This window comes from Carassius gibelio, chromosome B17 (assembly GCF_023724105.1).
Source record: "Carassius gibelio isolate Cgi1373 ecotype wild population from Czech Republic chromosome B17, carGib1.2-hapl.c, whole genome shotgun sequence".
In the NCBI taxonomy this organism is placed as follows: Eukaryota; Metazoa; Chordata; class Actinopteri; order Cypriniformes; family Cyprinidae; genus Carassius; species Carassius gibelio.
Window position 1 is genome coordinate 8,786,499 of NC_068412.1, and position 27,550 is coordinate 8,814,048.

Genomic DNA, 27,550 nt, shown 5'->3' on the forward strand with positions numbered 1-27,550 from the left:
TTTTAACCATTTTGCATTGTCATATACTCATCAAAAATATACCCGGAGTTTTGTTTTATTATGTGTTTATTTGTCAAACTCTTCTGCAATCAAAACACTGACCCATACTCTAGCAAATTTAACAAGATTTCAAATAATGTTTTCACCATGGCAGTCCTTAGGGCTCCTAAAGTAGTTTAACATCCCGAACAAAGCTTATTAAGGAATCTTATTCACGAAGAATAAGAATAAAACAGAATAAATTTGCAGTACATTGCATTTTATTATTTTTTTCCTGTAAACACACAACTTATACCTGGGAAACAGCTTTATAGCTTATGCTGTGAAATTGTAAATAAACCTTCGAATAAAGTGCCAATGGCATGAAACCTGAATGGAACTCACATTTTAAAGTAAAATCCATTAGAAGGTTGTCCAGAGAAAAAAAAAATTGACACACAAAAAACCTGCTGTGTGAAAAAGAGCAGGGAATACTTAGAAAAAAAGTGCCTTTCAAATACATTTAAACATTTACCTCTCTCATTCAGTCATAATTAGGCTGCAAGACTGAATTATGAACTGGTAAACGACAAACTGATCACAGAACATGTTTGTAAATCTTTAAATGTTAACTGTTAAAAAGCAATGTTTTTAGCTTTTACGACTAAACATTTGCAAACAACAACATTGTACTGGAGAATCTGCAAAAATAAAAGTCTTAAACAGTTCAGTAGTGCAGAGTTTACAGGTTACTCTCCTTTTTTGAAGGCTCAAAGTAAAGTTCTCCCACACTTTGGATGACTTAGTTCGATTAGTTTTATCTTCCGCTTTTTTCTTTTTCTTTCTTTTTCTTTCTCAAGCTTACTCCACTGCCGTCTGTCTCCATCTCGCTGAATGCTGCAGACGCAGTTTGGGAAGCACGTGACAAAAAACGAGGCCAGCTATTGGCTATTCGCTACTTCTCCTGTTGTACTGGCTGAATAAAACCTGCAGTGGCTCATTACTGCCAGACTTTGGTCATCGCAGATTTAAAATATGCACAAAATGAGCCGCTATCGGCAAATAAAAGTTGTTTAGCAACTAATCGATGACTAAATTAGTTGACAACTATTTTAATAATCACAAAGAACTGGATAGCTGGTCATTTAGAGCACACCTCGCTTTTCAGACTGATGAGCTTTGTAAAAAATCAGGAAGGCGGGGCATAGCGGTGGAACAATAATGTACAGTATGTGGAAAATGTTTTCCGGACTATAAGTCACACTTTTTTTCATAGCTTGGCTGGTCCTGCGACTTATAGTCAGGTGTGACTTATTTATCAAAATTAATTTGACATGAACCGAGAGAAATGAACCAAGAGAAAACATTACAGTCTACAGCCGCCAGAGGGCGCTCTATGCTGCTCAGTGCTCCTGTAGTCTACACTGTAGACATAGAGCGCCCTCTCGTGGCTGTAGACGGTAATGTTTTCTCTTGGTTCTTGGTTCTAAATGAATGCGACTTATAGTCCAGTGCGATTTATATATGTTTTTTTCCTCATCATGACATATTTTTGGACTGATGCTTTTATACATTTTAATCTAGGCTACAACATGCCCTAGATATTGTTAAAGTGTTTTGATTCTTTGTTTGGTCACACTTTACATTAGGGCTTCATTAGTTAACATTAGTTAACAAACTGCCAATAAAAAATTATTCTAAACATTTATTAATCTGTGGTAATTGCAGTATTTAGAAACCTGTTGTTAAAATCTAAAGTTGCAACTGTGTTATTTAATGAGCTATCATGAACTAACACAGTGTCTACACTGGACACGAGCGGCGCAAGAAAATATGATAGAAATCATTATAATCAATGATCCTGTGTACACTGGATGTGGCACGACACAATCCCTGATTGCCTCGCTCTATTTATGACATACTGACACATTTAAATTAAAATTTAAAATTAAATAAAATTTATGCATTTAGCAGACACTCTTTTCCAAAGTGACTTACATTGAATTAAGGCTAACAATTGTCTCCTAACATGTGCTCTCTGGCATTCGAACCCCCAACCTTGCACTTGCTAAGGCAATGCTCTACCACTTGAGCTACAGGAACACATTTAATACATTTTTCTATGACTTTAACTGTTGTGGCACGGCGTTGCGCAACAAGACAACTGTTGCGTCTGGTGTAAACATGGTGTAAGAGTTTTTTAAAATACCTAATCATGGTCTTCATGTTTGATGTAAATTCAAACATATTGGCTTTTTAATAAAAGGAAAGGACATGTCCGGTCCCAAAACTTTCATTCAGTAGAAAGTGTTATTGCAGAAAATTGTGTTGAGGCATTTTGTGAAGTCTCTAAGTTTTGTTTGTATTGGTGTGGAGCTTTCCTTTTCACACCGTGCAGCCTTTGCACCAATATGTGCCCTTATTTTCCTCTCTTTGTGTGAACCATTGTTCTGAGTAGTGTGTAGCTATTTAAATAAACACAGAGAAGTTTACGTAATTAAGACAAGTAGATGACTTCATTTTCACTTCCCGTGCCTCTTGGGTTGAAACTTGCAACACAACTTGAACACAAAGTAAGGCTTTCCTGTCTTTATCCTCCATGGTTCTGAGGGAACGTTTGATTGTTCTGAACTGTTCTGTACAAATTATGGTTTAAAACTGGATCTAGTTATTTTCATTTCCTAGTTCAGGGGCTCAAGATGCATATGAATAGTAGTCAATCATGGGAATGATTGGCTGTTTGGAGTGGAATATGCATATGCATGAATATGAAACTGTTTGCAAAGTGTAATAATAAACATTTAGTGTGCACTGTTGTATGAAATGTCACAGCATTTTTAATTTAGCAAGTGAAATTCGGTTAACGTCTTGGAAAATAATCCGATTTTGATACATTTAAATTCTGCATTGTTTAATATTTTAAACATAATATTTTAATATATTTTCTAAATTAAATGTTTTATGAATTTATTCATTCAATTTTATTTCACAAAATTAAATGATTAATAAATTGAAATTAACAAGATTAGTGCTGTCAAACATGTCGATTTTTTTATATACGTAATATAAACAGTACACACACACACATTATGTAAACAAACTTATTTTGGGTGCTATTAATTGCAATTAATAATTTGACTGCACTAAACATATTAAAAACATATTAAAAATAAGGGTTGACATTGCATCTGGTTTATTTATCCTATTGGAGATGGTTGATTACATTGCAGTAAGCTGTCTTGTACACACATATTCAGAAAATACAGATCAGATGGGTATTTCGTGCATGCAAACAGTTCCTATACTTTGCATCCTACTGAAATAGAAAGAGTATAGTAGTATGGTATTCTGAAACTAGCCATGCATAGTGTTGTTCAGCAGATCGGTCCATTGTGCTTGGCACCAGCTACATAAAGCAATAGATTTGCCAGAGCTAAAGACTTCCTGTGGCAGTGTTTACAGACACACTACTTTTAAGTGATTCACATCTTTGTTTTTTTCATTTCCTCTTAGCAGGGCAAAGAAAACTAGACGCAGTTTAGAGCAAGTGAGCGCACCACACCCATCTACACTTTGTTCTCTCTGCACAGGGCTGTGTGAATCGAACACACGTGAAGCTTAAGAAATGTGTTTCCACTTATTTAACAGGGAATATGCAAGTAAGGGCAATCCACAGGTTTAGTTTACACCTCAACAGCTGCTTGTCCCGTCTTGTATGTTTTCAGAATTCCTTTTCTGCATTTGCAATAGTCCAGAATGCTTTCACATAAGTGTTTTCACACAAGTATTATATTTGAATATATATATATAATTATTATACATTTACATCAAAATTTTTACTGACTAAGGCATTGATAACTAGTTGATAATCAAGAAAAGATGAGAGACAAACACATGACAGTATGATTGAAATGTTAATATGTAAGAAAAAGACGTTTATTCTGTGGCACTTAAAGAATTTGGAAGTTTGGAAGTTTTTTTTTTCTTCTAGGAGCCAGTGGCTTCTTACTCAATCTTTTTGTTTGGAGCTGTTTTGTGTAAGCAGATATGATTTTATATTAAATGATAACTTTTTAATACTTAGTATAGATTTTAATACAAGGGCCCAAAAGAATCTGCATTATCTTTTTATGAACAAAACTAATTTAAGTGTCTGAAAAAGTTAGTTACTAATATATTATAATATTGTGTTACTCTTTAAAGTAACGTTACTTAGTTACTTTCTATGGAAAGTAATGTGTTATGTTACTTTTGCATTACTTTCGCGCTACTTTATAAATATGAGCAGGGTGTGATTGTTTTTAATATAAGAAGTTCATAAGAAGCAAATATAAAAGCCCTTTCACACCAAAAAGAATAACGAATAAACCTCAGGCTGAAGGAAAAGTAAATTCACGTCTGTAGAGTAGAACACAGGAGAAAAAGGTTCAACACTCTTCAGCAATAAAAAACAAAACTATGAATCACAAATGTTAGTTTATCTAGTCATTTTTGCTTATTAGTATGGAACTGGATCATCAGAGGTCAGCAGCACAGACAATAATTAATAAAATGGGATTAGATACATTTGTGTTATGTGACTTAAGTATTGCAGGTTTGCATCATAATCTGAGTTTCCATTTCACGGTTTTAATTCATTGATTTTAATTCATGTTCACACAGCGCACATAATGCCTCTGTACTTCCGATTTTCTCCCAATATGGGGACAGGAGACACACGGTAACTAGCGTTACTTTTTTGAAAAAATAACTCATATTTTCTTGTAAATTAAAAAGTAATGCATTACTTTACTAGTTACTTGAAAAAAGTAATCTGATTACGGAACTCGCGTTACTTGTAATGCATTACCCTCAACACTGTCGGTTATGGAATACATTGTTTTTTAATGACAAACAATTAATACATGTTTATTAGATTACAGCAATAAAACATGAGTTATGAATGGTTTGTTATTAATAATTTACTTTTTAATAAAAACCCTATTGGGTACTTACCACATGGTACCACTTATTGGTGGACTCTATGATCAATAACAATTATTAAAGGTACAATTTGTAAGATATTTGCAGTAAAATATCAAAAAACCACTAGGCAAGTGTTCTATATTTTGTCCAGCTGATTACTAACAATATCTCTGTTTTCAACTACTTGTAAATCATGAGGAAATTCCCATTCTAAACAGTGACACGGGGCAGTGCAGTCGCCTGTCAATAATGTTATTTCGACTTTGTTGTCATGTGGTTTCTACGTCTGTAAAGGCAGTAACAGTGTCGTGGACACTGTTACTCCAAGCAGTTCCTTATTTACTATTTCTTGCATGTTTAATGGTGGATTGTGTTACTTATTTTTGGAACATAATTAGTGTTTACCGTCTGCCGCTGGTTCTGTCGACAAGGACAGCTCCCGTAAATGTAAGCGTATGGGCCAACCAAATGACCCAAGAAGAATTTGGGACAAGAGGAGAGAAAGAGCGAGGATCAGTATCGGTGTTGCATTTTCTAGATGGACAGCGCTTCCTGACCTACTTCAACTAGAAAGAGATGCAGATATCGCTTGTTTAACTCGACAGGTGAATTGTTTTGATTCGTATCTTTACAGAAGACGTATGCTATTATAACGAGCAACGAGATTAGTATTATGGGGCATACACACCAAACGCGGGGCATTACGTCTATAGACCCCCGCGAAGACGCGTCTGATCCATCGTCTGATCGCGTCTTTGCATTGACTTTATATGTAATCTACTCGCGCAAATATCGTTGAACTCACGTTTGCTATGTATGCCCAATTATTGTGTTTGAATGTACATGAGTGTATATATTTGTTGAACAAGTGGTAATTGTTTACATCAGTGGTTGGGTAGAAGACAACAAATCCCATCATTCCACACTCCTCCTCAGCGTCATCAAACCATGTGATTGTTATTGTTTTGGTAGTGCGCCCTCTAGTGGCAGGTCCAACAACCTGTACCTTTAATAAATAAATTTATATCAGGAAAAAAATGAGCTCAGACCACTTATCTATTACCATTTATTTAGTTAAATGCATTCATTTTTAATGGAAAACCTGAGAAATGCTGTGGAAAGAATTTAAACATGGCAAAATGTTTTAAGATGAGCTGATAGCAGTACACTTTTTTTTTCTGACATCAGATTAGACAAAATATTTCATAAATGTGCACACACATGCATTCCATTTCCACCCTGGTTCTATCTCAGGCCGTCAAGGGACTAATCGCTTGTTAAGAACATGACATACTATAAATTAAGAGTTCATATGCATCTTTCTTGGAAATAGTGTCTTTTGGTTAAGTAACGTTGTGAGATGTGACCGGAAAATGGAAAATGTTAGACTGATGGTCTCTTTAAGGGCTCCTGGGAAATTGCAGTAGAATGCTGCTCCTAAATGTATTCCTAATGTAATTGGCTTATCCATATTCCCAACACAGTGAATTTCTCAGACACATTGAACCAAACAGACTCCAGTCAGACAGAGCAAAACGGTCTTTTCAGGACCTGGTGCTTCTTGTCACTGGTTTTCCTCACTGTCCCGAAGGCAGAACTCAGCCAGGCGTGTCATCCAGCACAACAGGGCCCTGTTTCTGTTTGCTTCGCATTTTGTACGAAAGCACTCAACCAAATGTCCACTTACGCCTTCCATCAAGAGCCTGTCTTTTCTTGTTTCCTCGTCCTAATTAAACATCAGACGAGATATAGATTTTTTCTCTCTCTTTTTCTTTGGTAGTAAACGGTTTTGTTCTGTCAGACTCAGGTTTTTTTGTTATCATCAAATTGTTAAAGGGATAAATAAATATTCTGTCATTAATTACCCACCCTCATGTCGTTCAAAACCAGAAGACCTTCGTTCATCTTCAGAACACAAATTAAGATATTTTTTTTTAAATCCGAGAGCTTTCTGGGCTGGCCCTGCATAGAAATGTAACTGAAACATTCAAGGCCCAGAAAGTAAAAAAAAAATTATAGTATAATAGTCTGTGACATCTAAAGAAGAAATTGTTGAAAAGTCATTATTTTTGTTTTCTTTGCACACAAAAAAAGGACTTACAGGTTTGGAATGACATGAGGGTGAGTAATTAATGACCGAATATTTATTTTCGAGTGAACCATCCCTTGAACTAAAACTTAAACTGAAACCAAAAATTTTTATTTCTTAAAAAAAACAAAACATTATCTTAAAAAATTCAGCTAGTTCCCAGTGCATAATTTTTCATTTTGTGTAGTTTCTGTTGAAGTACTAAAATAAAATAAAAACTTAATAAAACTGTATGGACATATAAAAAAAAATGAATCCAAATTAGAAAAACAACAAAATTACTGAAACTTTATCTAAAATTAAAATAAAAACTGAAAATATAAAAATAAAATCGAATTCAAAATATTAACAAAAAGTTTATCAATATTAAAATGACACTGAATATTATAAAAAAACATTTTTATATACTTTGGCTTTTATATCAACCAAACGCATGACTGACATTGATCCTGAAAATATTTTTTTCTCAGGCCACACTAAGGCCTTTAATTGCTATGCTTTGGATAGATTAGCACTGACAGGGGAGTTGTGCTGTTTTCAGATCTGCGACCACTCAGCGTGTGACATGTTCCCGGCTGGATATTTTTGTTCCTTGCAAAGCTCCTCTCCACTTGAGTTTAGGATGTCAATTGAGTTAGCGAAGGGTGTCTTGAATGACCGCTTTGGGTTTGCATAGCTCCTCAGTATCATGTGTTCAACAAACAAATGCATTTTTTAATAGTGCCATTTTAGGCTTTATTATTTGGCTCAGTGATCATATTACTTGTATACAGTCTCTGGAAAAAAAAGTGAGTGTGAGGGAGTGAGTGTCACCCGCTGAAAGGTATTTAGCTTGGTGTCAATAAGTAAACCCAGATTGCAGCCCTCAGCACACATACTAATTGGATCATACCACTGTGAGAGGGTGGAGGTGAAGCGGACGAGCCAAAGACATGGAGCACGTAGAAGTGAACCACAGAGGCGGCAGCGTTCCAGGGTTGGCCGTATTAGAACATCTTATGCAATTTGCTGAATAAGTGTGCCAAGGTGTGATGATTTAGTTTTGCCTGAGGCAATGTGCACTGCCTTTAAACAGCACCTGGTGAAAGTACAAATGGCTGTGGTAACAATATAGTCTGATAACAGAACACAATGCAAAACTTTATCTTGTGTTATTTAAGATTATAATGAGATTGATCCCGATTAATTCCGGTAATCTGATGTGGTTTAACTGTAGGTATGTTGCTTTGAATTAGACACCATAAAAGCAAATATAATATCCACAGAGTTATCTAGTAGCTGCATGAAAAAGGACGCCATGTTGCCTTGTACATGAATTTGTTGGCATACTGTTAGCAGCTATGTTTCTGGTTTTGTAGCTGCCAGATGTAATGCGGTTGCAAATAGGGCTGTGCGATATCGATAAGACGTAACATTTTGATTAGTGGTTCTACGGGTCATAAACCTCACGGTTCTGATCATATTACAGTTTTTGAGTCACGGATCAGATCGTTTTTTGGATCAACAAGAAAAATATTTCAACATAATTTTGCTTTCCATTTATTACTTAAACTAAGTATAAAAACTACTGGAAAGATAAAACACGATTAATGACAAGTGAATAGCCAGTTAAAAATAAGAACAAATACACAAATTACAAGCATAGATAAATAAAATAAAAAAAAGTTACAAATAAAATAAGGTTGGTAGTATTCAGGTACAGAAATGGCATAATTAAAGTGTAAAATAACACTGCATAGTGTTCATTTAAAACTGGCGAAGAAACAAAGTGAATGTGTGTTGCTCTGAAGCGCACAATAGTTTTGCTCTGGCTTTTTCTTGGACTCATTGTTCATATAGAGCAAAAACAGACAGTATTATGTCCAAAATAACTCTCTCAGTATTTACAACTGTTGTCAACACAAATCGACACATTTGCGATCATGCTAATGTGCTGATATTTGGGAAAACAGCACTCTTGCTTGTGTGATATTACTGAAAGACCTTGAAATTGGTCCATATATACAATTTTGATTCTTTGTAGTTTGCATTGGTCAAGTGGCTCTATTGTCACGCATCCTGCTGAATATTTGTGCTCACTTCTGTCCTTATGCTCTTTATTGCGTTCTTCAAGAATGGCGCTGGACATGGCTGACTCACAGTACCTGCTCATCCTGGCACCGTCGCTGGTCATCGCTCTCATGTTCCTCTTTTTCTGGCTCTTCATGAAAGAGACTTCCTACGACGAGGTTCTGGCCCGCCAGAAACGAGACCTTAAATTGCCTCCTGCCAAGCCCGATACTCGTAAAAAGAACGAGAAAAAGAAAAACAAGAAGAAGGAGACCGGTGGAAATGGAGTGGGAGGAGGTGGCGAGTCAGAGGAAGACCTGAGGGATTTCGATACATCTGATGGCGCTGGCCCTACCTCGAATGATGAGGATTCTGAGGCGGTGCCCGTCAGTCCACCGGTTGCTGCTCCGGTCCTGGCAGAACCTCCATCCGGGATAAGAGAGAGGAAAAAAAAAGAGAAAAAGCCAAAAGCTTCTCCAGCTGCTGTCCCAACGAAGGTACCCCTTTCACGTACAACCCCAACTACTCCTCCTGCTTCAGAAGTACCGGAAGTCAATGGCTCCAAACCAGCTGTCCGTAAGGAGCAGCCCCTCCCCCTGACCAAGCAGTCCAGCCCCCTGCAGCCTCAGGCCACGCCCCCTGCACCAACTGAGACCACCAGTAAAAAGAAAGCCAAGAAGCAGAAGAGTGAGTCTGGTGAGTGGACTACCTACAAATAGGAACATGTTTTATGCAAATGCCATGCAAGTTGTGTTGAAAATGTGCAATGTTCTGTTCCATGAGGGCAATCTAATGTACAAAATTCAACTTGTGAATGGTAAAGGCCGAAGTATACCAACACTTAGCATACATGTACAGCTGGTTTTTGCTGCCACACCCCAAAATTTCCAGTTGCCTAAATTTTGGTGCACTACTACTAAAAACAATTCAAAACCAGAACAACTACCCAGAACACCTTCTCATGCTCCTCTCTAAAGATCTCGGGCTCTCATTTCTCACAGAAGAGCGTCCACCTGAGGTCAAGCCTGATCTTTCTCCTCCTGTGGTGAAGAAGGAGGTGCCTGTGATCATTGAGGTGGACATAAAGGCAAAGGACAGAGCCGCCCCTATTACCACAGCAGCACCACCACCACCAACTGCCTCCAGCGGCAGTGGGCGTAGGAAGAAGAAACAGAAGGTGGAACCTGTCGTCACAGGTAAGAATAAATCAAAATCAGACAAACTAGAGCTGTTCAAATTCTCTGTTGAGTCATTGAATCAATAAAGTAGGCAGCTGGTCTGTGAGGTCTTTGGCAAGATTTTATAAACTAAAGCCAGTGTTGCATTATATAAAAGGGCTAGTTCAAATCTATCATCATGTGCTCACTGTCATGTTGTTCTAAACCATATGACTGGCTTGCCTCCAAGGAGCACAAATAGAGATGTTTAGAAGATGTTTCTAAATGCTGCTCTTTTCTCTTTTAGGAAACTACGCCATGAGCAGTAGTTGTGATGCTCCAAAACGAGCAAATAAGCACCACAGAAGTGGTCTTTACTTTCATATCTCAGTTACGCAAATTCAAACTAAGTATTTGAGAAATATTTTCATGAGTACTATGGACTACTGTAGAGCATTGCAAGAGTCCTTTCTTATTTACTGTTATTGTATGGAAAAGAGCAGCATGAACATTCTTTTAAACCTCTCCTTTTGTGTTCCATAGAAGAAACCATGTTAAACCGGATTGGAACAACATAATGATTAAGTGATTTTAGTTTGGTGTGAAGTATTGCTTTAATAATTGCTGTGGTCATGTGTGTTTCAGTGGATGAGGCACATGTCCAGTCCTCAGCCCCGGTCACTGAATCCACCACATCGACGAACCACCAGAGCAACCAAAACAATGAGGCTCCGCCCCCTGCTCCTGCACCCACCAAACATAGCAAGAAACAGAAGAGCGAAACCAACAAAGGTACTTGGCATCTTTCATACTTTTATTTTTATTTTTTTACACTAAATGGGGGGTATTCCCAGATTTGAATTGTTTTAAACATTTTTATTGATACTTTTCCATGTTTAATGAGTTATAAGTATAATCATAATCTGTATTCTCCACCATCTTGGAATATTTGTTCCACTGAGCTTGTCACAATGCATAATGGGATGGTCTTGTCCACAAAGGATGCAGGCAAATGCTACCTTAGAAATTGACCTAAAAGAAAGCATTTTAGAAAACAGCACAATCTATGATCCCATAATATACTGCCTATGGAGGGTTTGAAATTTTCCTGATGGCCTGCGTTTTGAATGTGTTGCTAATATGTGTCTGTTTTTGTGCAGAGAACTCTGAGGTGAAGCTCAAGGAGCTGCTGGCCAGTCTGAGTGGACTCGTGCTGTCAGACTCTGATGTGGTCAGTCTCGTCTCGCTGCTCCGAGACAAGAGTCCCAATGCTTTGGACAGCTGGTATAAGGTTAGAAGATTAGCTTGACTTTTGTTTTTTGTTTAGTGTTTTTTGCTATCATGCAGTAATGAAATGTGCTCTATAGTGAAAGCTTGAGTCGTCAGATTTCTGATGATTTTTTTCTGGTTTCGCTTTCTCAGTCTGCAGCTAAGTTTGAGCCCTCGGCCCAGCAGCTCGCAGAGAAAGATCGTCTTCTGAGCACGCTGCAGGAGGAGGTGTCTATCGCCAAGGGCAAAGTCAAACAGTTGAGCCAGGTTAGTCAGCGGTTTCACTTATATTTCCTAATGTGAGAAATGTGTGGCACTTTTCATTTGGTTACTCATTATGTATTATTTAGTTCCTCTAGCAACATAAAAAAAAAAAATCATGAATACATTAAATTTGTGCACCCAAAAATGTAATTCATTTGGACCCTTATTGGGAAAGACAAGGAAATAATCTCATTCAATTTTCAGCCCCGTTATCAGAACTTTTCACTTTTATTGGTTATTTTTTAATTAAATGTTTGTTTATTTGATGTTTATTACTAAAATAATAATTTCATGGTTGTTAACACTATTAAGATGTTACCGAAATTTGCAAACCTCATATAAAATAAACCTGTGTATAATATTTAAATTAATTTGAGAAAAAAGTTCTGAATAATTAAAATATTTAAAGCACGTTTTTGTAAATATAAATCCTTTTTTTTTTTTTTGCAAAGTGCCACATTAAAATCCCTAGTTGTGACACAATATAGAAAAGAAGTAACCTAAATATGGTGGAAAAATATGAATATAGTGGAGCTTGGTAGTAATTTATTGACTGGTACTTCAGGAACTGCAGGCTGAGAAGCAGAAGTCGGGCCGTGTGGAGTCTGTGCTGCACGAACATCGTGTTGCCAGAGAGAAAGACATCATGCAGGTGAAAGCTCAGAGCTACCAGGAGATGCAGATTAAGGTAATCAATCTCTTTGACTGACTAATAAGAAACATGCAAGTCGTCATAGAGCATAAGAAAGCATGCTTGATGTAGTATGTTTATGTGTAATAACATTTAATGATGAGTTACCTTTCTCGCTGCAGTTCCAACAATTAAGAGAACAGCTGGAAGGACAGATCGCGCGACTGCAGCAGGAAAACGGCATCCTGAGGGACGCTGTGGAGAGATGCTCCACCTCCACCCAGATGGAGAACAAGTGAGTCCCATGTAATGATAAAATCTCCATACTCATCGGGAAGAAGGAGGCGGGAACCGGCGCACAATCAAAATAAAACTTTAATTATTCAAAATAAACACAAAACAGCGCGTCAGCCCCTCACGGCGACTGACGCGCACAAATAAAAGTCAAAACATAAAATAATGTCCCAGGCCTGGTCCTCTCTCGTCCTTCACTATAGTCGCTCCAGTTTTATATCCTTCCATCTCCTACGTGGGACTCGATACTGGCGGTGGGGCTCAGGTGCAGCTCATCTCCAATCACTACACCTGGCCTCACTCCTCGTTCCCACGCCTCTCGGCCCCGCCCCACTCGCCACACCCATCAACTCCCAAATTCCTCTCCTTTGGTCCATTTATAGTGTCAAGATACGTAATATAGTATCTGAAAACCATCCATGAAACAGCTGTGTTTTTTTTTTCAGGCAGACGTCAGAGTTGAATAAACTGCATTCAGAATACAGCAGCCTGGTGAACGAGCTCACAGAGACCAAAAACAAGCTGCAGCAGGAAGAGTTGCAACGGAAGAGTCTAGAAGTCAACTACACGCAGAATATGTCCCAGCTGGAGGTGCCTGCAAAGCCCTGCACAATACATGTCCATTAACATGCCTTTTTGAATCACACTTCTATTAGAAGACCAAACAAGGCATTTAAGTAGCAAAAAGGAACCATTTTAAAGGTTTATGATGTACAAAGTGCAAGCTAACTACCCAGCACTAGTTTAGAAGTGTGATGTTAGCTTAAACATTCATGATCAGATTAAATGTTTCTAAGCTTGCCAAGCTATTCATAACTTTAAAAATGCTAAGCTACATATACATATAAATATATTAGGGGTGTAACGATTCACAGAGTGGTGTCACGTTTCAGTACGTTTTCGATGTGGGGGGGTGGAGTTATTGCTTAAGTCGCAATTTTGGAAATGTTTGTTTTAAACCATGAAGGCAGGCCCGTGGATATCATACAAGCAACATGCAAATTTTGCGCAAGAGTTATGCCGGTGAACATCTTCATTTCAGTCATTTTCCCCATACAGAAAGTGAAATTTAAAACGGAATAATGGAGTAATGATGAAGCTTTCTGCATCTGATGTTTCATATTGTATCAGAGACGACAATAGAAGAATCTATAACATATGCTGATATCTGTATATAGCTAACTTTTTTTTTTTTTTTTAATCTCCTTAACATTCCTCTTGTACCTGTACATAGTGGGGGAAAAAAGTTTTGTTTCAGGCTGTTTATGAAAGTCGGTACTTGGAATAGGCTAAAACTTTTTATTCATGGATTTTTATTAATGACTGCTGAGTTAATATTTAGTAGTTTAGTTAATATTCTATTAGTTATAGGCCTATAAATCATTGTATATAGACCTGCTTTAAAATACTTAAAACACACACACACACACACATATAGATATATAGATATATACACCATTGACTCACTTTTAAATGCCCGGCAGAAAGGTTGTATGGAGGCATCCCCTGCTATGTGTGAAAACTTCCTTTTGCTTTTTTTTTTATTGATAAGGTCACTTCTATTAGGTCTCAAATTGTACTTTCAGCTTCAGACCCTTCAATCTCTGTCCCCTGCTCAGCTGTCGTTAATCATTTTGAGCCGGTGTTGATTTTCATTTTGAAGTGTTAATTTCCACTTACTCCACTGCTTGTTAGCAGAATTAGATTGTTACAGGAAAGGCTGCTCTTGAAAACAGCTGAGTTTTTCTTAAGGGTTTCTAAAATGTAGTGTCACTACATTTAGCTATTGAGCTGAATCTGTTTTGTGTCTTTTGTTGCAGGATGCAAAACGTCGTTGGGAAGAGCTGCAGAACTATTTGCACAGCGTGAATGCAGAGAGAGAGAAGCACCAGGCCTCTAAACAAGGTGAAAACACACACATACACCGTCTTCCAGACATCAAGTGCTCTGCACACACCACTTAAGCAGTGTCCTGTGTGTCTCCTCAGAGCTGCAGAATAAGCTGATGGCTGTGGAGAGCGAGGTAACCAGTAAAAACAAGGAGATCCAGAATCTCCACAGCAGCCTGAAGGACACACTCGTCTTTAAAGAGCAGGAGCAGCAGAAGGTCAAGCAGCTGGAGCAGCAGGTCATGCAGCTGTTGGAGGCGTCCCAGCGCGACCAGCTGCAGGAACAAGTCCAGGTACCTCCTCCCACTCTAAAGAAGCATGGATGCATGTTATATGGCTCCTGATCCTCACACAACACCGTCATTTACAGGATCTTCTTAATGAAAACAAAGCGCTGAAGGTTCAGATTGATAATCTTCAGACTCGGCTCAACACTCAGGTATGTGGATGAAGGTGAATTGGTCTCTGCTTGTTGGTGGACAGTCATGTTTACGAGTCATCTCTTCGTTCTCCCTCTTAGGCTACAGCAGTATCACATTTCGATGAGCTTCAGAAACTGTAAGTGGTCACCTCAAAGCTTCCTTGTTTTATGAGTTATGCAAAAAAAAGGCCTGTTTTATATGACATATACTTGACCTCTGTATTAACAGGTTAGGTTACAGTATTCAAGCAATAGAATAACAGCTTGTAAGACAAGTATTTATTGTTTCATATACAGCTATGTAAAATTAAATAAGACTCATGCAAAAACCCTAACATGGAACGGATTTATCACATGGTTGGGACACAGCTTAAGGCGGTCAGCTGTCTTAAAACTCATTATATGTTATGTTGCATGTGTCTCTCATTAGGCTGGCTGACAAAGAGCTACAGAGAAAGAGTCTAGAAGATTCTCTCAATGCAGAGAGGAGCAGCAGCGCCGGCAGGGAGACAAAAATGCAGGCAAGTGTCCCCACCGTGGTTCCAGTTCACACCAGTTGAAGTGAAGTGTGATTACCGCTGTGCAGTGAACTCACAGCTCTCTCTTACCCTCTGTAGGCCATACACAATGAGAACCTGACACTGAAGACAGACCTCCAGAATCTGCAGGCACAGATTTCTGAGCAGGTTAGACTTCAGCTGATTTTCTTTCCTCTATTTATGCTCCTTTACGCGAACACACAGCCCTGATGTGTCCTCTCTTTCCCCAGGCTGTGTCCGTGGACCAGCTGAAGCAGAGGTGAGCGCTTTGAAATTCGTTAGAAGTGTAAATAAAATACAGATGCACAAGTGCTATTCAGATATGAAAAACCTGGCTGATACAGATGCTTTTTGTGTTGTAGCAAATATAAAAAATCTGTATAAATAATAATAAAAAAATGTGTCAAAACTTTAGCCGAGCTACCCGTAAAGTTTTGCTTGTTTTATTTTTTTTTTTTTTTTTTTTAAATGGATGATACTTTTTTATATTTATTCCAAAAAATATGCATTGAACTACCCACAGATTAGTTATGTGTGAATTAAAATGTATGAATTAAATTAAAAGGTTTGCCTTCTATTTTCATGGTATGGCCAGTATAATATATCAACAATTATGTTTAAAAGAGAATTTTAGCAAAACAAATAATTTAAACCCATAAAATAATTTAAACTTCATTACTAATTATATTGTATTGCATCAATAATTAAAAGAAAAATTAACAAAAAAGTTAACACAAATTTAAACCGTAGTTTTTCATATTACAAATGGATTTTGATCTCAAACAAATTAAAAAGTGCTTGAATTAAAAATGTGTACAGGTTTGTTTGTGTGTGTTTTATTAGAGGTGTAGTATCTAAAGTCAAATTTATGTTTAGACACACTTGTGAAATTAACAAGCGATTCCTAAATTAATTTCCAAATTAAACAAAATATGATTTAGAGCTATAATTTTGCATTTCTTAGCAACATTTAGAAAGTGTGTAAAATTTATTCATGAAAACTTGCACGTTTTTTTTTTTCCAGTATTTATTTTTTATTTTTCAGTATAAATGCATTGATGCGTTTTGTTTATGGAAGAGCATTTAATTAATGTGTGTTGTATGTGTCCTTAGCCTTCAGCAGCGTGATGACAAAGTTCGAGTGGTGGAGAACTTGCTGGAGTCCAGCCTCATTCAGGTGGCCAATAAAGAAGCCGAACTGAAGGTGAACAAGAAAATACAGTTTTTAATTTTTTTATTAGTTCCTTATATACTAATATATAAATATAGTAAACTAACTGAAGCACCAAAAATGCTCTTATAACTGCAGTTAAATAATCAGTTTACATTTGTTGTGTTGATTGCATCTTTTAACATGTGGTTTATTTTAAACAGGCAGTCAAGAATGAGTGTGAAGGTTTGAAACAACAGCAACTGGAGGCAGTTCAGAAGCAGACCTCAGAACAGGTAGCGAGCCGCTACAACACACACGCATTGTTTGCTGGAGAAGAGAGAGACGTATTGTGATAAAATCCCTGCCAACGCTGCCCACTCACATTCTTCCTGTTTCTTTCCACCGCATTTTTCCAGACAATGTCCGAAAAGACACTAGAAGAGCTACAGCAAAAGTAAGTTACATCCTCACAACCAGGACCAGAGTGGGGACCATTTAATGCCAAGATACAAGATGCATACTTCTTCAGCCAAAATCCCACTGTCTGCTTGTGCACTGCTCCTCTCGGAGTCTATAAATATGATTTATTTTATAATACAGTATAGCAAATGTCTTTGGCACTACGATAACTGCCTGCGATTTGCCTTTTTCTGTGTGCCTCTCATCTAAAATGAACTAGACACTTGCTCTTTCAGTCTTTCTGCATCCTGTGTGAAACTGGCTTTATGTAGAAGTGGCCCAATTCATGAGCAGCCCACTGAACACTTTCCCAATAGCAGAAACTATTTCTTGAGTGCTAAAATATTTAAACTTTCTGATTTGATCAGGATTCAGGAGAAGGATGAAAAAATTCGATCAGTTGAGGGAAGTTTGCAGTCGGCAGTGGACAAAGAATCAGAGAGAAAGAAGGCAGTGGAGGTGAGTTTGTACTATCCAGTGCTCTAGAATAGTGCTCGTTCATTTGCATGATGTGTTAAAGGCGTGTGTGTGTGTGTTCACAGGATCTACAGCAGCAGGTCGAGACTCTAAACACTGAACTTGCCCAGCTGAGGAGCAGAGAAACTCAAGAGTCAGACTTAAACGCTAAACTCCAGGAGCTTCATGCTCAGTACGTCTCACTTCCGTTCTGTCACATGCACTTTTGCTTGTCATTTAATCCCAATGGAGTAAATCAAGTAACATTTCACATAGAGGGACTTATATGCAACAATAAGTAATACTTCTCTTTTTTCCACTTTGAAATGTATCACATTATAGAAGCAAAATCGGATTTAATTTAAATAATAAACGTTTCATTGTAAATTAAGTATTATATTTTCATTTGATTACATTATAAAAGATTTAAACAAGTGTTATGATTTCAATTTAATTATACATCATTATTGATGGTACATTTTGTATTAAATCACAAAACACTACTTTAAATCTGGGGCCCAAATTAGAATTTAATTATAAATTCTATAATTCTTATATTTTACATGTGTTTTCAAGGTCTAACAAACATGGAATGCATTTCCTTCCGTTAATGGTATGAAACCGAAACCTGGATGATACTGAATGATACAGAAAAAAAAAAGTAGTTCTCTAATTCAGTTCCCTTATTCAGTTCCTGAAATCAAATTGCAGTTCTGAAATCATAATTTAAACGATTTTTAAGAATAGTACATTTACAGAAGTTTTTGTGAAGCTAATTATAGCTTTTACCAAGTTTCATATTTTTTCTCTAAACGTTTGGCCACAATTTGCCACCGTACAGTCATTGTACAAGATTCTTTTGGAGAATCCCAGATCAGTCATGCGTTCTGTGTGTATTGTAGGTTAAGTGCTAAGGATCAGGATGTTGAGAGACTGCAGAGAGAGCTTGAGAAGGAAGTTCATCAGCAGCAGGTGAGAGTGCTGGGACATTCATATCAGATGCAGTCAATATTATATAATCCACTTCAGGTCAATGTTTTGACATTGTTACATTCAGTTTGTTTTGCACTGATATAGTAACTTGTGTCTCCCTTTGCCCAAAGCAAACTGTTTCAACAGTTCCCAGCCCAGAACTATTAACAGCGTAAGATTCATATTCATTTATATATGTGTGGATCATCTGTAACAGTATAATAAATAATCCACACATCCTGCTGTGTGTCTGTCTTCAGGCTGGCAGAGAAGGACCAGAGGCTGTCTGAACTTCAGGAAGAGCTGCAAGAGTTGAGGGAGTCTGTGGAGCTTCATCGTATGAAGAACAATGTAAGTTAAGCCAGATTGAGTCTTGAGTCTCTTTAACTGTAGAAGAGGGCTTTAGATTTTCTTGTCTAAGGCACACGCTAATGAGCATGTCAAGCAGATGACTTGAATTTGAATGGCAGCGCTATAGTCTTGACCAGATGCTGTGCATCCCTGAACCTTTGAGAAATGTTTCTTATAAATGTTATTGGATGTTTTAAATGTTTTAGTAATAATTTAAAGGGTCCTTGTGACTGCAAAGAAGATGCACTACATTAAAAACACTGCATTGAAAACACTTAATATGGTGCACTCACATGAGTAAAAGCTTTTTTTCCCTTTACATACATACATGGAGGAAGCATTTTTAGATATATTTTAGATACATTGTGGAAACATTTTTGTCAGGGAGAAATAAAGCATCCTGCTGATAGGGAATGGCTACAGTTGTAACGTTTGCTTTTTGTGCATCCATCCATAGGTGTAAGGATAAAATCTAAGAAACAATGTTGTGTCGGACACAAAAACAAAAAAGGATCAAATACACCTTTGAGAAATATAATCGTTTGACTTAACAAAGAATTGCATACAAAATTCTGAATCACAGCTAATAATGAAAAAAAGTAGAGAAACATAAAAAAATCTGTTTGGATCATTGGTTCACAACCAAGGTGTGTGTGTGTGTGTGTGTGTGTACACTTGAAATGCTTTAAATTAAAAAATTAAAAATTATTTGTAAAAACTTAGATATTTCATATCCACTCCAACATTTCTTTTATTTTGAATAACCTGAAGAAAAAAAAAGAATACTACCTTCCTATTGTTGTGGACAGTGGTTCAGATGCTCAGTCATTTGTTTCTTATTTCGTTTGTTTATTTTAGGTCATCATTTATTTTGGAGATGCTGTGATGTGTAAATATCTTGCATGTGTTCCTCAATTCTTTAGTTGAATATTCTACATGGTACATTTTAATTCTTCCTTTTTTCTCTCTCTCTCTTTTTTCTTGTAATTCGCGAGTTGCAGGATGATTTTGTTCATTTTTAGAGAATTTAAATGTTCTAACATTTATTAACCCTTCAAAATAGTAAGACTACTGCTTCTAGTCTAGAGAAGATTTTGTGGACCTTCAGTGTGGATGTAAAACCGTGGAACAGGGAAGTGCCAAGGCTGAGCTTTGGAATAATGCATACATGGTTCTGTAAATGGCAAAATGACTGGGACAATCAAGAGTGTAGGCTGAAAGTGGTGTTTCTCTGAAACTGACTAGGAGCTCCGGGAGAAAAACTGGAGCGCTATGGAGGCGCTGTCAGCCACCGAGACCATACTCCAGGGAAAACTCGCCAAGAGCGCCAAGGTTCGCACCACAACTCCCCAACTACTTCACTCTAGAGTCGAATCAGAGCTTCTCCAATAAGCCTCTGTCATTTCTTGACCAGTGAAGTTCTCATTCCTGAATAACTTCCTCTTCATGAACGGCTGCACACTCGTTTCATTACTCTGACCTGCTCAGCTGATGCTACTGACGCACAATGTTTCAAACGGAAAACATGCTTTGAAATTAGCAGCTTGTGTTTGTTTTTAAACTCTCCTTTTTGTGTTTTTTCAAAATAGTTTTTAATCAAGTCACCTGAAATGAGTGTGCAGCTATGTATTTTCATTAGATTAGGAGTAATTCATGTCCATTGTGTCATTTGACGTCCCCTGATCTCCTCTTTCCCAGCATGCTGATCACCACTTGGTTTCCACTATTCAGTCTGCACCAATCACAATCATTTCAAATAACTATCATTAAAAAAAAGAAAGCAAATCGGGAAGAAAATTACCCAATCTGAAGGCACGCAGAATGACTTTTTTTGAAGATGTACATCCTGTTCTCTATTTATTAGTTTGATCCGTCCTGTTTTTCCATTTCTCATCACATTTTAATCAGAAACTCCTGCCCTTCATGGGGTTGAGCGGTCATCTGAATGTAGCGAGATTATAAACGGTCCTGAAGCTGTGACTAACCCTGCTTACATCAGGAGTAATTCTGCTGTCACCGGTCCAGTGTGTGGACATCAGCTCTCAGTCATGTCCAGCCCTGCACCTGCTGGACAAACTCAAAGTTTGCCAGATTTGGCCTTTAAAGTCAGCATGAAATCTATTTTATTATTGCACATTCAAACCATTGTGAAGACAAATTTCCAAATAAATTAGAATCTTTTTTTTATTATTATTATTCAAAATGTGATAACTTGGGAATAGATTTAGTTCATTTGTATTCAATGCTGGTGTGTAACAGTTGTGACTAATCACAGTCCAGTCAGATGCCAATGGAAAAACTCCTACTTTTCTTCCTGATTAAAGGGTTAATTCATAGAAAAATAAAAAATGTCCAAATTGACCTGTGTTGTTTCAAACCTTTATGATTTTCTTTTGTGGAACATGAAAGATATTTTCAGAAATAAACTGGCTACCAAGTCATCAACATATCTTTTTTGTTATGCAGATGATTGAACAACACTAGGGTGAAAACTTATGCATTTTTAAATTTTTGAGGGAACTATCCCTAAAACTATCTTGATATTCTCGACTGTACTGTATTTGTTCAGAATTTTTCTTCTTGCCCAATTTCAGTTATATGGTGACTTCAGTTATGGTGACAAACGTGAATATGTTGTTTTGGGGGAAATGTCTAGATGAAGTAGAAATGTTTTTGCTTTTTCTCATTTTTATTTATTTTGTTATTTATTTTTTACAATTGTCTTAAAACAAAAATGATATTTTGAGCAATTGTCCTGAAATATCCTGATTCGGCGATGGCTTTTTGATGTTTTTTTTTTTTTACTTGTATGTGTTGATGAGTAGAGATTTAAAAAACCTTGTGGTGAAAAAGTAGAAAACAATGCTTTCTTGTTTGTTTGTTGTGATTTTTAAAAATTCATAGACCAATAAGACTAACTTTAGTCAGTCTGAGATTGGATGAACGGATGAACATTTAATCTGTGCGCATTCATGTGAGAGTACCATTCGATTAAAGTGTAAATGAGTGAAAATTATAAAAGCACAGGGATTTTTAGGTGAATTTGTCACTTTTTTTTTTTTTTTTGGTGGTGGTGGGGAGCACAAGTGGCAGCAGCTTGGTGGTATGAATTATGGAGTGGTTTTCAGATGAACTAAGAAATATAATTTTAAGTTTTTGATTGGAGAGTTTGATCTGTTTTTTCCACAGGAGCATCAGACTGTGCTGGAGTCAACAGAGGCCGAATGCCGAGCATTGCTGCACAGCTTCCTCCCGCACGTGCCACTGCCCACTGACCAGGTGCACACACACACACACACAAAGCAAAAAAAAAAGGAAAGGAAAGCACAGATAATTTTTCACCTCGCCATCCTAATTAACTTGAATCAGGATTGACATCTGTGCATGTTTACATAATCCTGGAGTGTAAATGTACATTGTGCTCGTGCAGAACCACCAGCAGTGGCTGCAGACGTTTGAGACGTCTCTGAGAGAGAGCTTGTCTGGAGAGGTGACCTCTGACCCTGCGTCAGGAGCTGGAGATGCCCAGGTACAGCAGCACTGATGAACCCATTCCAGTGCTTTATGAATCAAATGGGTGCATAAACATTTCAGAAGACTTCAAGTTTTGTTTTTATTTTTTTGGGCAGGCTTTAGCAGAAAAGTTGAAAGAGGCTGAGGAGGCCCAGAAAGTTCTTCAGAAAGATTGTGAGACGTACAAGAAAGTGCTAGCAGAGACGGTGAGTTGTTGATTGCATCTGTCTGTGATTTTAAAAAGCGAGGTGTGCTGAGGGTGGTGTAGTGATGGTGTTGGTGCACAGGAAGGGATCCTGCAGCGGTTACAGAGCAGTGTGGAGCAGGAGGAGACGCGCTGGAGGGAGAAGCTGGAGCAGTCACACGCTGAGCTCAGAGAGGTCCGCAAAAACACCATCCCTCATATCTACACCCCTCCATTCACATTTTAGGAAGTTAGTAGTTAGGTTTGATGCTAAAGTTTTGCTCTGGCAAAGATTCGGTGTGATTATTAGGATTCTCTACTAAATCCTACAGTGCATCTTTTGTACTTTTTTTTTCTGAATTCTTTGAATATAGAGTTCAGAAGAACAGCACTTTGTTTGAAATTTAATATTTGCAACATTATAAAAGTCTTGTGTCGCTTTTGACAAATTTAGTGCATCATCTTTGCTGAATAAAAATATGAATTTCTTAAAATAAAAAAAACAACTTGCAGGCCCCAAACCTTTAATTTGTTGCATGTAAATCTGATGTATAATTTAGATTTCTTAAATAAAATATTATATAAGATATAACTGTCAATTATAATGTATGTGATTATATAATATTAGTAATATTACAACATATAATAGTACTGTAAACAAAAATAAAAGGTAAATAACCATGTAATGTGAACTAAAAATCTTCTATTCTAGACACTTAATTTTTTCTTACTTATTTTGAAGCCTAAGTTAGACTGCAAGGTGAAAATGCGCTGCTTTTGTGTTTAGATGACTCAGAGGGTAATTGCACTGGAACAGGAAGTGGACAGACTGAGCTCTGATGGAGATGTGGAGAGTGTGAGTATGCTTTCGGTTTGAACCGCTCTGAAACACAGAACAACTTAAATCTGAAAAACAAAACCGCGCTGAAGAGTATCCCTTTGAATATTGCTTTGCAATCGATCTGTGTCGTAGCTAAGGAGAGACAAACAGCACCTGGAGGCTGAACTGGAGAGAGCGGAGCGTGAGAGCGCCACCTACGTGTCAGAGGTCAGAGAGGTGAGCACAAATACTAACGCCTTACTGCATGCTTACTCCTCCGTCTCTCGTTTCTTTGTTTTAGTGTGTTGGTTGTGTTGTTTTTAAATGTCTAACATGTTGGATTGTAGCAGCTGTTGAAGGGTCGGCATCTACATGTCTATCCTCAGTCCTAACACAGTCCTAGCACAGCGATCAGTGCAGAATGAAAAGTGACCCAGTGCTCTCTTTAACCTGCAGATCTTTCTAGAAAAGCGTTCATTGTCTGGACTTGAGGATACAATGTCCCGGGTTCATGCATTTACAGCATGCTGTCGATCACCAGAGAAAGACGTTTTGACTCCTTTAAATAAACTTGCCTGGATGTTTCTCAGGGAACATGTCCTATATTTATAAATCTCATAAACCCATTGGATGACTTTCACCAAAGCCAACAAGGTTGATCCTCCAGTGTATGTGCTGGAAATGACTTTGGGGCGTCCCTTATATACTGTATTGAACTAAACCACCATCCTCCAAAACCAGCCCCACTCGTTCCCTAAACATCTCAAACTTCATTTCAGCTCCGAGATCTCTTGACTGAGTTGCAAAGCAAACTCGACGGCTCATACACCGAGGCCGTCAGGCAGAATGAGGAGTTGACTTTGGTAAGACGTGCCCTGGTTAAACTGAAGTAGCTTTCTCTTTCTCCTCTTGAGCTCACACGGGTGGAGCGCTCGCTATCTGTTATCTCTCCTTTCTAAACATTTATTCAGCTGTAAAGTGAATTCATTTTCCAATAATATCACTGTCAAAACAGCATCATGAATAGCAGTTCATTTGAAATAAATGCAGTTCTTGACAAAAAGACTTTGAAGTCCTGATCATGTGAAACATTCGAGATGACAGATAGACCTTGCTCAAAGTTGTGTGTTACTCTGTCCTATAATACCTTACTCGGTTTCCTCTGCGGTCACAGTTTCTCTTACTGCCACCTTTGCTTCACACTTGTTACTGCAGACACATACACACTGCTAACCGCTAACCTACTGTTCTCTGAACTATTGTCAAATCCTCAGTGCTTGTGTGTTTTTGACATTTAGACCGCCTCCTTTACCCCTTTTGTGAAGGAAACTTACATTTCCACAATTTAAATGTCCATTTCCATGCTTTTGAAGGTGCTATTATCTTATCCAAAACTCTACTGCACACATTTGTGTGTTAGAAAAAAAGAAAATGACTTTTTTCCCAAGTATTCAGCACTATTAACTGTATTTCTTAAATGGTCATTATCTACTCTTTTCTTCTGTGTAAGTCCAAAGGAGATGTTTATCAGAGTGTCCGAGCTGCTCTCTTCCGTACAGTGACAGTGAAGGGCCACCAGATGGGTTCTAGCTCTAAAATACCAAACAAAGCTTCAGCGAATTATTCTGTTCTATTCATTAAGGCACTATTTAGAGGAAAGGTAATAAAGTACAGCTTGGACATTCTGCTGTAAATATCTCTTTTTGTGTTCCACAGAAGAAAGTAAGTCACAAAGGTTTTGAAAGAGTTGTCAGTAAAGTGATGTTTCTTGTTCAGCTTAAGACTCGGCTGACTGAGACGTTGTGTAAGCTTGAGACGGAGGAGAGTGAGCGACAGAAAGTAGCTGGAGACCTTTATAAGGTAAAGCTCAGGGGTTTAAAGCGAAGCAGGAGGATCTTTCTGTTGAACTCATTGGTTGTTTTGTCACCTGATCAGGCCCAGCAGTCTCTGGAGCTGATTCAGGCAGAGATCGTTAAAGAAGCAGGCCAAGCTGACCTGATAGAGACCAGCGGCCTCACGCAGACGGTGAGAAGTAAACCGTGTACTGTTTAACACGTGTGGACAGGTCCTGGTGGTCAGGTGTGAGTGGGTTAATGAGGTGAACTACATCTGTGAACACCTGTGTGAATCTGAGGAGAACTGACTGACACGATAAAACCATCATTCGTTTAAATGCCACTATTAAATAGTTACATAAACACACACACACACACACACACATTCAATAGTGTTGGAATAAATTATATTTTAATGTATATTAAAATAGAAATGCTTATTTTATATTGCAATAATTTTTCACAAAATTACAGGGTTTCTTCTGCATTTTTAGCAATAAATAAACATCCTTGAACTTAAAAAAAAAAAAAAACATAAAAAATCTTAATGATCCCAAACTTTATATATGTATGTATATATTATAGTTTCAAGTTCAAGGATGTTTATTTATTGCTAAAAATGCAGAAGAAACCCTGTAATTTTGTGAAAAATTATTGCAATATGAAATAAGAATTTCTATTTTAATATACATCAAAATATAATTTATTCCTTTAAAGTAAAGCTGAATTTTCAGCATCATTACTTCAGTGACACATGATTTTTCAGAAATGGTTCTAGTATGCCGATTTATTATCATTGTTGGAAACTGCTTCATATTTTTTGGAACTTGTGATACTTTTTTCAGGATTCTTTGGTTTAATAAAATGTTTCAAAGAAAAAAAAATTAAATATATATATATATATATATATATATATCCCAAGGATACAAAATTAACACTGCAAGTGTGGTTATTGAGTTTAGTCTTTGAAAAATCTTCATTTCATAAAAATTGTGCAATCTTTTGACTGGTGTTTTTAGGAGGAGATGGACCGTAAGGAGAAGATGACTGCAGGGTTGAATCAGACAGTACAGGATCTACAAGAACTGCTTCAGTCTGTCAACAGACAGCTTACCAAGGGAAATGAAAGGGTAGGATCTCCTTTTCCATCATTTTTTTTTTTTTCGTTTTATTTTGATGCATTCTAGTGTTTCTGTGTGTTTCTTAGATCAAATCACTGTAGCTAAACAGCATTTCAAAAATACCACCAGTGTTACAAATTTTACACTTGGCTTTTTTTAGCCAGCATTGCCTATATATGCCTTGTCTTCCATGATATAAAAGCATTATAAATGTTTACTGTTGTTCACAGAGTCAATCTGATTATTGTGAATTTATTGAGCATTCTGTCAGCTTCTCTGTTTGCTAATGTTAGTTCCCAGTTATGCTAAACAAGTGCCTTATTGTCTTCTTGTTTCAGGATGATGGAGATAAATTATACTCTAATTATAAACTGTAATGAAACTCTCTTAAAGCCACATGACGTCATACCAGAATAACCCACCGTCAGATTCCAGCCCTGTTTACTGCACCTGATCTACCATGTGATCTCCAGTTAAACCAGTCCTCAGTCCCAGCACACTCCAGGCCTGGCCCCCGTCCTCACCGCAGGACCCCGGACCCCGGACCCCGGACCCCGGACCCTTTCTAACGCTGTGGCATTCCTCACATTCAGTTGCACGTACAGAGAAGAGGCATCCGATAGAACAGACGCTTTCATCTGACCCGTTTTCAGTCCAAATACTCTGAATACTACTTTTTGTTAGCTATCTTTGACCAGAGAGGTTTTTATCCTTTCGTATAAAGAGCGTTTGAGGATATTTGTGTTGTTTTAAAAATAAATTCGCTAACTGTTATGATCCACTGACTAACACTCACTTTGTGTTTTCAGCTCTTGTCTTGAAACTGTTAAACTCAGAGGCACATGCAAGAAATCCGTTTTAAACCAATAAATGCTTTTCTTGACTAATTTTGCTCCGTTTAGTGCTTGTTTTCCTGGGGGCCTGATGTAATGAGGGACATATTTTACGGTATCGTGGGATAAAGACGGGTTAAATCTGTGCTAAACACCACTGCAAGCAATTCTTCACTCTGTACTGTTGCTCATTTCATTAACACTGAGATTTTCATTTTTTGTAAAGCAGGTGACCGGTATTAAAAGGGATGCTTGATTAAAAATGCAGTCTGGCCTCTTATTTAATTTCTTTATTTAATTTTCTTTA

At 37.5% G+C, this 27,550-nt stretch overlaps 1 protein-coding gene across 3 annotated transcripts in view; it reads left to right on the plus strand.

Annotated features, from left to right (window-relative positions):
* ktn1 (kinectin 1) overlaps positions 1–27,297 on the plus strand; it is a 31,052-nt gene extending 3,755 nt beyond the window's left edge. The window contains exons 2-36 of one of the 3 annotated variants that reach the window (XM_052581279.1): positions 9,147–9,778; positions 10,084–10,278; positions 10,885–11,031; positions 11,400–11,530; positions 11,662–11,775; positions 12,338–12,460; positions 12,586–12,698; positions 13,144–13,288; positions 14,518–14,602; positions 14,686–14,879; positions 14,957–15,025; positions 15,107–15,144; positions 15,438–15,528; positions 15,625–15,693; positions 15,777–15,805; positions 16,660–16,750; positions 16,921–16,992; positions 17,116–17,153; positions 17,527–17,617; positions 17,701–17,807; positions 18,517–18,586; positions 18,718–18,758; positions 18,847–18,937; positions 20,183–20,269; positions 22,127–22,216; positions 22,368–22,466; positions 22,567–22,656; positions 22,738–22,830; positions 23,422–23,490; positions 23,608–23,691; positions 24,234–24,317; positions 25,231–25,314; positions 25,390–25,479; positions 26,309–26,419; positions 26,749–27,297. In XM_052581279.1, coding sequence (XP_052437239.1) covers positions 9,148–9,778; positions 10,084–10,278; positions 10,885–11,031; positions 11,400–11,530; positions 11,662–11,775; positions 12,338–12,460; positions 12,586–12,698; positions 13,144–13,288; positions 14,518–14,602; positions 14,686–14,879; positions 14,957–15,025; positions 15,107–15,144; positions 15,438–15,528; positions 15,625–15,693; positions 15,777–15,805; positions 16,660–16,750; positions 16,921–16,992; positions 17,116–17,153; positions 17,527–17,617; positions 17,701–17,807; positions 18,517–18,586; positions 18,718–18,758; positions 18,847–18,937; positions 20,183–20,269; positions 22,127–22,216; positions 22,368–22,466; positions 22,567–22,656; positions 22,738–22,830; positions 23,422–23,490; positions 23,608–23,691; positions 24,234–24,317; positions 25,231–25,314; positions 25,390–25,479; positions 26,309–26,419; positions 26,749–26,787 — 3,795 coding nt within the window. In that variant the 5' untranslated portion in view covers position 9,147 and the 3' untranslated portion in view covers positions 26,788–27,297. The remainder of the gene's footprint in view (positions 1–9,146; positions 9,779–10,083; positions 10,279–10,884; positions 11,032–11,399; positions 11,531–11,661; positions 11,776–12,337; positions 12,461–12,585; positions 12,699–13,143; positions 13,289–14,517; positions 14,603–14,685; positions 14,880–14,956; positions 15,026–15,106; positions 15,145–15,437; positions 15,529–15,624; positions 15,694–15,776; positions 15,806–16,659; positions 16,751–16,920; positions 16,993–17,115; positions 17,154–17,526; positions 17,618–17,700; positions 17,808–18,516; positions 18,587–18,717; positions 18,759–18,846; positions 18,938–20,182; positions 20,270–22,126; positions 22,217–22,367; positions 22,467–22,566; positions 22,657–22,737; positions 22,831–23,421; positions 23,491–23,607; positions 23,692–24,233; positions 24,318–25,230; positions 25,315–25,389; positions 25,480–26,308; positions 26,420–26,748) is intronic. The other 2 variants (XM_052581281.1, XM_052581280.1) reach the window with 2 other exon arrangements.
* The last annotated feature ends 253 nt before the right edge of the window (positions 27,298–27,550 follow it).